Here is a 13,836-nt window from a genome sequence, read left to right on the forward strand (position 1 = left end):
GTAAGTTTTTATTGTTGTAAACAACCGATATCACGTAATAAGTGAAGTCTTCAGTTTAATTAAAGCAGGACTCTTATTTTGAAGTCTGGCTGAGTTCCGGTGATCAGCGCGCGAGGTTTGTTTTCGTAGCAGGGACGGACTAGCAAGCAGGTTGACTCAGAGTAAACACTTCTATATCACCTTACTTCACATTTTGTCATTTTGTCAGAAAGTTTCAACGTGACGTGGCAGTTAAGACTCTCGTACACCGTCATGGTAAGTTACAGCAATTTCAAAGACAAATCTATTTTCGCCGTCTGGTTTCTTTTTGTTCATGAGCACCGTTAGCAGTAAATTAACCTGATATTAGCCTTTTCTAAACATTGGCAACCAACTAAAATATTTTCTACGGACGCGAATCAAATATTGGCTAACTTTACCCTCTCGACAATTTGTCCCAAACAGTTTCATTATGAAGTTAGCTAACAGAAGCTAACGTAGTGGAGTAGCATCTGCATAACGTGTGGTCGGAAGTAGCAGCAGACTGACCGTGCCCACCCTAAGGAAGGTGTCGCACCATTGAGGTTAAAGCTAGCTAGCTGTAGTTTAGATCAATTTCTGCTTTCTAACTTAGCGTATAGTCATGATGAAAACATTTGTTTCCTTAGGTGTGCCGCGTTGCAACCTATAGGGATCACACAAGTCACCCGGAATGGATTTACCCTTAAAAAACATGTACGACGCGTTCAAAGATGAAATCTGGAAAGGTAAGATGAGAGTTTTGTGAACCTGCAATGTTAAAAAAAAATGTGACTTTGAACATCAGTACCGTTTAATGTAATGTAGACTGAAAATTTAACGTTATAAGCAGCACAAGGTTTGTCACTCTTGTTGCAGGGCTGTTGTTATGCATTACATTGCAAACGTGTCCATTATATTTCTTCATTTCCTGTACAGGCAGTTACACAGTCACCAAACTACTTTTTATCCAAACAAAAAAATAAAAACATATTCTGTAACTTGGAATTTGTGTTCTTAAAATTGAGCTGTAAGCCATTTTTCAATTTCCCAATTTAGAGCTGGGACCACTGGACCCCGACTGGTTTGATGTACTGACAGCTCAAACGTTAACTACTGAGGGAGATGTCTCAGATCAAGAGGACCTCTTTGCTAACCAAGAGGGAAATCTTAAACCACCTTTTGACAAACCTACACTTGACAGTCAGCTGTTTTCAACCCCCAAAGTTTTCAGACACAGTCAAGTTGTGTCACCTGAAACGGAGGATGATCATTCGTTCACTGCTGAACAAGGTAACGTTTGGTTAAATAAAAACCATTGATCCCTATATGCAGTAATATAAGTTAAACATTTCTAGAATGTTAAATATATTTTTGCTAAAAAGGATTGTGGATGTCTGCATAGATGTCTACATTTTAAATGTATTTTTGTAAATTGTACTAACCTACTTGAGACTGCATTGATGAGCTTTCTTGAGGTTGCATCTAAAAATATTTTTTCCTTGTGGCACACCTTAGAAAAAGAAACACTGCCATGGATGACAACACAAAGTCCATATTTGTTTCGGTTGTCAAAAGGAGGGTGAGTGCAACAAGTGTGAGACTGTGTTGTCTGTGCTGTATGAAAAAGAAAAGATTACATTTTTAAATGTGTTGTCACTATTTTTGACGTCAGTCTTGCTCTTCTTAGGGTCCCAGAAGCAAAATACGAAGTAATCCAGCCTCAGAGTCAGGACAGTTTTGGTGAGCTGCAAATCTATCTGTATTTCACCTGTTAGAATTATTTGAAATAAATCTTTAATCATCGTTTTTTTTTTTTTTTTTTTTTTGCTCCTGTCATTTGTACAGATTTGCTTCATACCATACCAAAATCCCCGGTAAGTATATTAAATCAACCAGTGATATTATTTTTCTTACAGCAAATGCCAGTATTTCAAAGTAGAGTAATGGATAACATTGAGATTTCCCCTCTTTGTGTTATTTTATGAACGACAGGTCAGCTATGCCAAGCAAATATCTGAGAGTCTCGGTGCACAGATTCACCCTGATATATCGTGGACCAGTTCTCTGAACACCCCACCGGCTGTGCCATCCACCCTGATTTTATGTAAGCAAATGATTCACTTGGTTGTTATAAAAATATGTTTTTGTGATTTGTTAAATGATTACCGTGTCTTCTTAATGTTATAGCTAAAACAGATGAGAGTCCCTGTCCAGTGAGTGTTTCTGCAGACAAAGATGCTATTGTGAGTAATCTGTCCTGCACAAATATACAGCAGACATATATTTATCTCTTTGATTTTAGAATGTTACTGAGTGTTAAGTCTCCGGTCCTGGTGTACCTGCATCTCAGTGTTGATTTAATTTTAGCAGTGCAAGAGCCTTTGATTAGCTTTATGAAATAAATTAAAATGTTCAGCTTTATGTCTGTTTTGTGATCTGTACAAAACAAAATATGTTGACACTATAAATTCTTCACACCACATGAAATGAAAGGACAAAGAACAAAGGAGGCATACCATATAGTATACATAGGGATTTAAAAAAAAGTCAGGCATTTCACATTGTTTCTGAAACTAATTTTTTCTTTATGTTTTTTTGTTTGTTTGTTTTTAGTTTGTACGGAAGCTTTTTCCTTCTCTTTCAAATGTGTCCAGAGATGAGGCAGCATCACCCAAAAACAGTGGCATGCCTAATGTTCACCAAGGTACTGAGTTTCTCCTTCACAGTTTACGCAGATGATATAAATAGCTATGCACCGCAACAGATTTACTCATTTTGTACAGGCTTTAGGATGCATAGTGCAAAATAATACTGACTGCTTGTCTGTAATCAACAGGTGTTGTTTCCCCTGAGGCTGGTCAGGTTCCAGAGTCCCACGACCTGCCCCAGAATTCTCCAAATCAGAGTCAGAGTGTTTGGAGACAGAAACTACCAGATGCTATTGAGGATGGAGAACTACGGAGCACGGTAGCAAGCGTTCTTGATGGAGCTGAAAATGTTCTCTCGATATTTTTCACCAACAGTAGTTCAGCATTGAGAAAAGTTAAAACTGACAGAATCAAAAGGAAGCAAAGCATTCAGAAAAAAGAACATGGCTGCAGCTCTACAGACATCTCAACTACAAACAACACTGCGTCAGGTGAACAGAGAACAGATGACTGGGAGCCTGTCGAACTTTCGTCACCACCACCTGTGAAAACTGGAAGTGCTGGAATCACCCAGTGGTCTCCATTGAATTTATCTGAAATTCCTCCCTGTATTATAGATTTTTCTTGCCATGATAACATTCGTGCTACGCAAGTGGAAAACAACATTTTAACAGAAAAACTGCAGAGTGACTCTGATTGCGGCCAGCTTCCCAAGCCACCTTTGACAATCAAAGACTCTGGATTTACTAAGAAAAAGAGAAAATTTGTTTACACCGTTGACACTTCAAAAACACAAGTTCAAGGAAAAGAGAAACAGTTTCCAAAGATGGACTCATCAGCAGGAATTCCAGATTCTGGTAACACATTTTTTGTGCTTGTAAATGTATTCATATCTAAAATTCTATAATACACTTTTTAACAAAAAGTTAGTTTTGCTACAATAACTGAATTTATCTTTCTTTATCATCATGCTTTCTTTCAGGATACAAAAAGAGCCAAGATGAAACAGACTGTTGCAGTAACAGGGGGAATGAGATACAAAAACAGGAAAATGTCACTGAAGAAACTCTGCATCCTTCTGTACAACCTAAAGTCCAGGATCTTGATATGTCGCAGCTTTGCAAAGATTTTGCACAAGACTTCAGTCAAATGTTAGAAACCGGTAAAATGTGTAAAATAGCAGAGCAGACTCCTCAAAATGGCTTCTCTCCATCAGCTTGTCTGTCAGCCATGAAACGAGCTAAACAAAAAACAAGGCAAGCAAACCTCCCCCAGGACTGTGATGGCGTCAGTAACAGAAGACATGTTTCTGCCACTAATCAAAATTACTCCATCACTGAGGGAACAGTTAGTGACAGTGGATTCCAGTCTGCTGTTGCAGATATCACTCACCTGGCTACCCCATCGTTTGTTCTTCCCAGCTCGGAGGACATTGGTCAAAGTCAGCAGTGCAATGGCTTTAAAACTGACAGGACTGCTTCTTTTCTATGTTCAAATACAGGAAATGGAAAATATCATTTGGACGATATTTTACAAGAAGCTGAAACTGACGCCAAGCTGCCCCGTGCGATCAAGCAAAGCCACACCCACCTAGAGAAGACAACACTTCCTCTTCCTTACGTTCATGCATCAGGATTCAAAACAGCTTCAAACAAGGGTATTCGAATTTCCTCTGCCAACCTGGAAAGAGCCAAGCATCTCTTTGAAGAAGATGAAGCTCAAAGGACTTTTAGAGATCAGCCCACCAAAAGAGCCCATGACACTAAAGATGGAATTAGCCTGAGTAATGGATCAGTGAAAAATACTGTCTCTAACTCAAACCAGCCACCTTCTTCAAGTGAAAATATCAGTTGCCAGTTAACAGCTTCACAAAAAGCTGATGTGACAGAACTTTGCACTCTCCTGGAAGAAGCAGATAGCCAGTTTGAATTTACACAGTTCAAAACTGCAACTCTACAACAACCTTGTCAAGATAATGCCACTTCTCCCCAAAAACCTGACAAAGAACTTGACCCTGATTTTCTTATGGGTATAGATTTTGATGACAGCTTTAGTTCAGATGCCGAAAAGCACCTGGCAACAACTGTGATGACCTCAGCTTCAGATGGCAAAACAAACTGTGAGACAGCAATGATCACAGGTAAATCCACGGTTATCTCATTCTCAAGTGAAATGAAAAAAGAAAATCCCTCTACTGAAGACGTGTCTTCTTCTTCAAAGCACATATCTGAAGGCAGTAGCAGCATTATATCAACTGAACCCAGAAATCTTGGCAGAGCTGGGCACACTGAAACAAGCAAGGAGGACAGCAAAGATCTTTTGATGCTTGGTGTAGGATTTAAAACTGCAGGAGGAAACGTTTTAAGAGTTTCAGAAAAATGTCTGAGTAAAGCTAGAGCTTTGTTTGCAGATTTAGAGGAGAATCTGACAGACCAGAAATCACAAGACAAACAAAGCAGTGAGGTTGAAGCTAAAACTGAGCAGAGACAAGTCACAAGCATTAGAGATAAAGATGCTGCCAAGAGTTTTAACAACGGCAAAACAGACACAACCACGTGTCAAAGTGGGTTCCAGATGGCCAGTGGGAAAGGGATTTCTGTTTCAGCAAAAGCTGAGCAAGAGGCAAACGCTTTCTTCAAAGACTGCGACATTAGTGACAGCAACACTGGCATGTCAGTAAAACGTGAAAAAAGCATTGAACCCTTCCCTACAAGTGTCAGTCATAAGAAAAGCGTTTCGAAATTTAAAAATGTCCAAAGGGTGAAACAAAACTTTTCTGAAGAGCCAATCAGTGAATTCGAAAAAGTGTATTCTGGACCAGCTGCGTGCCATACAGAGGTTGTAAGGCATAATGTAGAAATTCAGCGTGTTGGTTTTAAGAATACGCAGGCCTTAACTAATGCAGTTCCCACATGGAGTGGAAGTCTGCCTTCGAATGTACTCTCCTCTCCCTCATGCACAACATCAAAGAATACTGCTTCCTCTGCTGTTAATGAAGTGAGCAATGGAGGGGGATTCTGCACAGCCAGTGGGAAGAACGTATGTGTGTCAGCAGCTGCAATGAAAAAAGCAGAGTGTCTTTTGAATGAAATTCATATGCTTGAGGACACAAACAAACAACTGAAACAGAAAGGAGATTCTTCAAGAACAGGTCATCTCACCAATGAAAGTCAAGTTGCACCCCTTAAAAATTGTGGATTTCAGACAGCCAGTGGCAAAGGACTTGTCATTTCATCTGCAGCTCTCAAGAAAGCAAAATCATTGTTAAGTGAATGTGAAGCAGTTGAGGATAACATCAGTGTAAAACCAACACATTCCAAGATGCCCGTTCCTGGTCTTTCATCCAGCAATCGTGGATTTCTTGCAGCCAGTGGAAAGCCTATGGCACTTTCAACTGAGGCCCTCCAGAAGGCAAATGCTTTTTTCAGTGATATCACTTGCAGTGCAGAGATCCCAGCTGGTTCAGACACAAGGAATCGTGACAAGAAACAAGACAATGCTGGAAATTCAGGCAAAATACACTGTGGTTTCAGGACTGCAGGGGGAGCAACTGTCTGTGTGTCTCAGAAAAATCTGTTGAAAGCAACAAATATTTTGAAAGAATTTGATGATGGTTCAGTTTCATCAAAAACAAAGCCAGAAGCGGATGCTTTCTTAAGCGACTGTGACCTTATGGATAGTAACAATGGAATGTCGGTAAAACATGTTGCACATGTGACCGGAAGCGACAGTGAGAAGAGACACCTTTCAAAATTTACACAAGATCTAAAGGTGATAAACACTTCTGAGCAGCGTGAAAGTGGACACAGTGAGTTTGAAAATTTGAACATGGGACCAGTTGTACACCATGAAAACTTGCTGCATCCTGATGATGGGGAGATTCAGAAAGGTGTTTTTAGGAACACGCCAAATTCTAATGGGAACTCATCTTTGATGGCAAAGCCGCTTTCCTCCCCATTGTGCACAACATCAGAGAACACTGGAGTCTCTACTTCTAATGAATTTAGCAACAGTGTTGGATTCTCTACAGCCAGTGGGAAAAAAGTAACAGTGTCGGATGAAGCAATCACAAAAGCAAAGTCTCTGCTGAATGAAAGCGCTTCATTTCTGGACGCAAACAAACAACTGAAACAAAAAGACGACAGTTTGCCACCACAGAAAGGAGTCGTTTCATCTGCAGCACCGAAGAAAGCAAAGACTCTGTTAAATGAATGTGATGGAGTTGAGGATAAAATCAGTGTAAAGCCAACACATACCAAGATGCCGCTCTCTTGTTCACCACCCGGGAATGGTGGATTTCTTGCAGCCAGTGGTAAACCTGTGGCATTTTCATCTGAGGCCCTCCAGAAGGCAAAAGCCCTCTTCAGTGACATCACTCTCAGTGCAGAGATCCCAGCTGTTTCAGACTCAAAGAAGAGTGATAAATACAAAGACAGACAAAGCAATACAGAAGGAATACATTGTGGTTTCAGGACTGCTGGGGGGGCGAAAGTCCACATGTCACAAAAAAATCTTTTGAAAGCAAAGAAACTTTTGAAAGAATTTGAGAGTCATGATTTAAACTCATCTTCAACAATCCCACATGACATCCACAAGTCAGAACTATCAAAAATGGAAGATGTGAAAAGGACCTCAAATTGTGATCTCACCACATTCAAGGACATGGACATGTCTGCTCAGGAAAGTGCCTGCCAGGTACTTAAATCTTTTCAGGCTTTACAAGAGACTGACCTTGAAAAGGAAACTCTACAAAATTCAAGTGTACATGGTTGCATTTCTGTCAAAGAAAAGGCACCTACAGACACATCTGAGTTTAAAGAAGGCAGAATTACCCCGTCATGGGTGGGCAACCTCCATGACACTCACAGAAAGGAAATGGCAAATGTGTTGTGCTATGAAGTGAATCATACAATCAGCACTGAGGAAAATAAGCTCAAAGGGACAGAGGAGTCTTCAGTTCTGATACTTCAGTCCCTTAACCTCAGTGACTGTACTGAAACCCAGCAGAAGTTTCTTGCCCAGGAAGCTCTTGACTGCACCAAAGCTTTGTTAGAGGATGAAGGTCGAGCTGGCCAAAGGCTCTCAGTGACTTTAGAAAATGTGCCACAACAAGATAACCCAAAATCCAACAACAGATCTGTAGAGGAACAAAAAGGAAGAGGGAAAAGATCATTAGACAACTCAGATATAACTGGTAAGTGTCTGTGTTATAACTCAGAAATGTTATTATAATTATTATAATAAAGCTGCACAGCTTTGTATTTTCAGATCTTATTGAATCTGGACTACTTGACCTAATTTACTTAGGACAAAGTCTTGATTGTATTAGCTTCATTACATATTCTAGTTAACTAAGTCGTTCCCATATTGCGCATGAATTGTTACAACCATGACTGTTAACCATAAACCATTGCCTTATTGTTTTGGCATGTTCTAGGTCAGCCTCCCCTAAAAAGACGGTTACTAGAGGAATTTGATAGAACTGTTGATGGTTCAAGAGGTTCCACACTCCAACCACAAAAAAGTTGTCCAACTAGTAAGTCCTTAGCACAGAGACAAATTATCTAAATAATACATACTTTGCCTTATAAATTAAATAACTCTTGATCTGTTTTTTTTTCTTCAATTAAGATGTAATGAAAGACAGGAGAGCTTTCAACTACAGCGTCTCTCCTCATCCAAACATCACAAGGCCTCACGGGTAAGTTGCCTTTGAATTGTCGGCTTTGTTTTTAAGCAGCTGACACAGTTTATCAGCTGCTTGTATTTTTTAAGTATTTTTCTGTCTTACAGGAATGGAAAAAACTATGTGGAAACCAGATTGCAAAAGACAACACCAGCACAATGTTTAACCTCATTGGACAGTAGATCAGCACATTCCAAGATGCCAGCATTTGTTCCTCCATTCATCAAGAATTCAAAGACAGAGACTCACAAGAATACAGTCCTCAAGGACAACATGAAAGCACCTTCAACATTTGTTCCTCCATTCAAAAAACAAAGAACTATTGTCCAAGTGAGCTCCACTAAACCACAGGAGGAGGAGGATAAACATCACCATCTCTTTGTTAAACCCTCTAACAGCGACGCTTATGTACCGCCCACTAAGGAAACACAAATCTGTACAGATGTAACTGATAATAAAAACAAAGAAGACATTCAGACAGTGGCCTTGACTGACTCTACAAATGATCATCTGATGAATAAGCAAAACATTCCTGTTGGCTGCCAAGGTACGGTAATTTTTTCAGATGAAGACTGTCATACGCTGTAAATACTCTGCATAGCATAGGTAAAATAATGATGTGCTTATGGTTTACAGACGTGTTTCAGAATCTTGAAAATGTGGAACTGGCACGGGATATGCAAGACATGAGAATCAGGAAAAAGAAGCGCCAGACAATTCGACCATTGCCAGGCAGTTTGTTTCTAACCAAAACCTCGGGGGTTTCAAGGATCCCCTTAAAAGCTGCAGTAAATGGAAAGCCTCCTGCAAGATACACCCAAAAACAGGCAAGGCTGGAACTGTCACTGGGCATCAGAACACATTTCACCGCAGTGTATTTTATTGCATTTGGTTAAAATCTCTGTGTTATGTAGATAATGTTGTAACATCTTGATTTTGCTGTGTTTTAGCTGTATGGATATGGAGTGCATCAGCATGTGTCTGGGATCACCAGTGAGACTGCAGAAACTTTTCGCTTCAGTTTGCAGCAGTTCCTCAAACTGGAAGCATTTACTGACGGAGGTGGTGTTCAGCTTGCTGATGGAGGATGGCTGATCCCCAGTAATGATGGGACTGCAGGGAAAGAGGAGTTTTATAGGTACTGTTAATTTGAAGTTGAGTTTAAATCATATTTTGTAATGTCAAACCTATTCTACTGTGTGAGGTAGCAGGTGTATCTTCTTGCCTGCAAGTGCAGACCGATTGCATTGAATACCATCTTATTCTGCATTTTCCACAGAGCGTTATGTGACACCCCGAGTGTGGATCCTAAACTGATTAGTGAGGAGTGGGTGTACAATCACTACAGATGGATTGTGTGGAAGCAGGCCTCCATGGAAAGATCTTTCCCAGAAACTTTGGGCAGCCTCTGTCTCACGCCAGAGCAGGTTCTCCTACAGCTTAAGTACAGGTTTGTAGGTTTATAGCTGTTTTTAGTTCTATGAATATATCAATATCAAACATACTCCTGAACAAACTGCAGTGTTGCTGCTTAATGTCATGCTGCAGCTAATGATTATTTTTGTGATCAATTCATCTGTCAGCTATTTTCTTAATAAATTGTTCTGTAAAATGTTGAAATGTTGATTCACAATTCCCTGCAGCCCAAGGTGATGTTTCCAAATGTCTTGAAAACATCAGTTTATGATCATAGAAGAGAAGAGTCAGATTTAATTTTGCAATTTTTACTTGAAAAAGATTTTTACTTGAAAAATCTTTTCATCAATGAAATTGTTTAATTTTGTTTGTTTGTTTAATGTTGATTAAATGCTTGTCCTCTAAAGTGTTTATTTTGTTTTACATGTCCCAGATATGATGTAGAGATAGACCGCAGCCGAAGGCCAGCTCTGAGAAAGATCATGGAAAGGGATGACACAGCGGCCAAAACCCTGGTTCTCTGTGTTTGTGGGATCGTCTCCAGGGGCCACTCCCCAAACAGAGAGAGTCGCAGGACTCCACAAGGTCTTGATGCTAAGGTTGAACACCCCTCTGCAGTTGTTTGGTTGACAGATGGATGGTATGCCATTAAAGCTCAGCTGGATGAGCCTTTGACTGCCATGCTTCACAAAGGTCGACTATCTGTTGGTGGGAAGTTGATCATCTATGGGGCTCAGCTGGTGGGATCGCAAGATGCTTGCTCCCCCCTGGAGGCACCAGAATCACTCATGTTAAAGGTACTTTAACATGGAAACTACAAGTTGTTCTACCTTTCAACAAGTTAACATATTGACTTATTGCTTGTGTTTTTTAGATTTGCACCAACAGCTGCAGACCCACAAGGTGGGATACTAAGCTGGGATTTCACAGAGATCCACGGCCATTCCTGCTTCCTGTCTCCAGTTTGTACAGCAATGGTGGGCCAGTAGGATGTGTGGACATTACCATACTGAGAAGCTACCCCATACAGGTGAGTTTAGTCTTCCATTAATTTCCTGTTACTCGTGGAAGTTCAAGTTATGGTACTTTTGACTGTATGGTTATTATATGTTCCAGTGGATGGAGAGGAAGCCAGATGGGGGCGTTGTGTTCCGTTCTGTTCGTGCAGAAGAGAAGGAGGCGAGACGATACAGCAGCCACAAACAAAAGGCCATGGAGATCCTTTTTTCCAAGATTCAAACTGAGTTTGAAAAGCAGGAGAAAGGTAGGAATATTTTTTGCGTGTTAAGTACAGACTGAAATGAGAGATGTTCTAAGAAGTTTTCATCTTCAGGTAATGACAAACCTCAACGCAGAAGACGGACAATAAGTCGTCAGGACATTGCAAATCTGCAAGATGGAGAGGAGCTGCACGAAGCAGTGGGGGATGACCCAGCTTACCTCGAGGTGATAGGACATTTACATTACAGATTGCTGACAGAATTTCTCTATTAGGATCAAAGTTTTTGTTTTATACCCTTCTTATTTCCATGTCCTAGGCTCATTTGAGTGAACAACAGTTAGAGACTCTACAGACCTACAGGCGCTCTCTGATGGAGAAGAAGCAGGCTGAACTGCAGGATCGATACCGCCACGCGCTAGAAGCAGAGAGTGAAGACGGGGGCTGTCCCAAACGAGACGTTACACCTGTGTGGAGACTCTGTTTTGCTGACTCCATGGACCAAACTGGCAGTGGTGTGTCTTCATTTTTCTTCTTTTTTTTTAACTTATCAATAATTACTCTTATAACGTATATACTGTTGTGTGTCCAAATCCTGGTTGTAATTAATTTTTATTTGTGTTTAGTTTACCAGTTGAATCTTTGGCGACCTTCCTCAGATCTTCAGTCTTTACTGAAGGAAGGCTGTCGATACAAAGTGTATAACCTCACCACTTCAGATGGAAAGAGACGCAGTGGAATTGAAAGTATTCAGCTCACTGGCACAAAGAAAACACAGTTTCAGGACCTTCAGGTATTGCAGGAAACTACTGTGTACAGATGGAATTATGTATACAGAATATGTAAATTAGATAGATGATGACATTTTCTAATATATATATATATGATTTGCTTTATCATTCAGGCTTCCCAGGAGTGGTTATCAGCACATTTTCAACCAAGGGTTTCTACTAATTTTGTGAATCTTCAAAACCCAGAATTCCAGCCACTGTGTGGGGAGGTTGATCTCACAGGATATATCATAAGTGTCATAGATTCACAGGGTAGGTGATTTTTTTTTTTTTTTTTAACTTTCTTCCAAAGCTGTATACTTTACTAAATGATTGTTTGTGCTTTTTAATATAGGTTCCTCTCCAGCATTTTATTTGGCTGATGGAAGACTGAACTTTGTTAAAGTTCGCTGTTTCAGCAGCTTTTCTCACTCTGGCTTGGAAGATGTTGTAAAACCACGTGTGCTGTTGGCTCTGAGCAACCTGCAGCTGAGAGGTCAGTCCACATCGCCCACTCCTGTTGTGTACGCTGGAGATCTGACGGTCTTCTCTACAAACCCCAAAGAGGTTCATCTAAAGGAGTCCCTTTGCCAACTCAGAAACCTGGTCCAGGTACAGTGCTAAAATCCAAAACCTGTAAAGCTGCTGACGTGCTTCAAAAACAGTGTTTATCAGTGACATTGTACGTCAAAGACTGGATTCTCTTACAGCCGCGATGCTGCATATTGTGAAGAAATTAGAATTGCAGTAGCTATAGCTGTAATTCCATCATGGTACAGGTGCAGATTAGACAGATGGATCTAGAAGTACTGAACAGGGACAACAATATTTCTCAAGTTGTTGTTGTCATGCAAAGTTTTAGAGAATACAGTCTTTCACATTGACCTCTATATATTTTATATCTTGCTTTACTACGTTTCACACTTAAATGGAAACAAACCTATTTCAATCAGAATTCTTTACTAAAATGGTTACTTGTAAGTGCAGAAGTATGTAATAGACTCATGATCAGATCCTGGGATTATTGCTTACAAGGCTTTACTTTCACTGACATGAACCATGCACCAGCTCTCTCATTTTTCTCTTCTCCACTGATGCTCCCTTTGTTTGGATACAAAAAAAAATGCCATAACTATAATTTTTGTCATATATTTTCAGAGTCAGGAGAACTTCTTTCTAACTGCTGAGGAGAAGCTTTCACATCTAGTCAAGTCTAATGGCCTGAGCTCCTTCTCTTCTCCAGCTCTCCAGCCACAAACACCAGCTTTTAAAATGGACACAAGACAAGACACCAAGACAAGTGTGAGTTGCTTGCTTTGCACTTGCTGCGGTATCAGAGGCTGTTTAAGACATCTGCTCTCATAACTACTTGGTATTGATTTAAAAACTAATTTTGTGTCCTTTATGTGCAGGTGATATCTCAGCAGCCAATCAGAAGCCTTGGATACTTCACACCTGTTAGCAGGAACCCTCCTGTAGCAACCTCTTCCACAGACAAAGACCCCAGAAGCCTGAAGAGGAGAAGAGCTCTGGATTATCTGTCTCGTATCCCATCTCCACCAGCTCTCTCCCATCTGGGCTCTGTGGCTTCGCCGTGTGTAAAGAAGACATTCAACCCCCCTCGGAGGTCTGGGACACCAAGCACTTTAAAGACTGTACAGACTCCAGCTCGCAAACCTGCTGCTTCACCAATGGAAGATGAGTGGGTGAATGACGAGGAACTGGCGATGATTGATACTCAGAAATTGCGTGTTGGTCATTTACTGTAGGTACATGAGACTGTTAGATGATGAGCACGCTACAACTTTACAAAAACTGTACAAATGAGTGAATGTAAAGACCAAAGGCTGCATATGGCACATATTCTGTAGTTTCTGTAGTCTTACCAGACTAAATAAAGTGCAGAAATTGCCTCACAACAGTAAAATCATGTCATCACTTCCTACTAATCTTTTGTATGCTTTTTTTAATCTGTAAAGTTAAGTAACTTTAACACAAATTTAGAATTTAATTCCCTAAATTTTGCTCCTTAATCCCCTGCTTGTGCTCTGTTTGAGGACAAATAACAGTGGAACAGGAAGTCTACTGTCACACCAC

General features: G+C 40.4%; 1 protein-coding gene across 2 annotated transcripts; it reads left to right on the top strand.

The window, feature by feature from the left end:
* The first annotated feature begins 131 nt into the window (after positions 1 to 131).
* On the top strand, positions 132 to 13,638 carry brca2 (BRCA2 DNA repair associated). 2 transcript variants are annotated; one of them, XM_041046637.1, is made up of 27 exons: positions 132 to 255; positions 648 to 746; positions 1,057 to 1,290; positions 1,516 to 1,579; positions 1,688 to 1,740; positions 1,846 to 1,874; positions 1,993 to 2,104; positions 2,188 to 2,243; positions 2,614 to 2,704; positions 2,837 to 3,505; positions 3,631 to 7,842; positions 8,086 to 8,184; positions 8,280 to 8,349; positions 8,442 to 8,881; positions 8,971 to 9,161; positions 9,285 to 9,472; positions 9,614 to 9,784; positions 10,184 to 10,547; positions 10,625 to 10,780; positions 10,867 to 11,014; positions 11,084 to 11,196; positions 11,289 to 11,484; positions 11,596 to 11,762; positions 11,874 to 12,012; positions 12,095 to 12,351; positions 12,898 to 13,041; positions 13,152 to 13,638. In XM_041046637.1, exons 2-27 carry the CDS (start codon positions 692 to 694, stop codon positions 13,506 to 13,508), a joined length of 8,775 nt encoding a protein of 2,924 aa, XP_040902571.1. In that variant the 5' UTR covers positions 132 to 255; positions 648 to 691; the 3' UTR covers positions 13,509 to 13,638. The 2 variants fall into 2 exon arrangements, with proteins under 2 accessions (XP_040902571.1, XP_040902570.1); XM_041046636.1 differs by having other exon boundaries at positions 11,289 to 11,762.
* Positions 13,639 to 13,836: the final 198 nt, after the last annotated feature.

Source organism: Toxotes jaculatrix, chromosome 9 (genome assembly GCF_017976425.1).
Source record: "Toxotes jaculatrix isolate fToxJac2 chromosome 9, fToxJac2.pri, whole genome shotgun sequence".
NCBI classification, from domain to species: Eukaryota; Metazoa; Chordata; class Actinopteri; family Toxotidae; genus Toxotes; species Toxotes jaculatrix.

Coding starts and splice junctions, on each gene's coding strand:
- brca2 (XM_041046636.1), top strand. CDS start 692: ATGGATTTACCCTTAAAAAACATGTACGACGCGTTCAAAGATGAAATC. Junction 1,580..1,687: donor TTTCGGTTGTCAAAAGGAGG/GTGAGTGCAACA, acceptor TGCTCTTCTTAG/GGTCCCAGAAGCAAAATACG. Junction 10,781..10,866: donor TGAGAAGCTACCCCATACAG/GTGAGTTTAGTC, acceptor TATATGTTCCAG/TGGATGGAGAGGAAGCCAGA.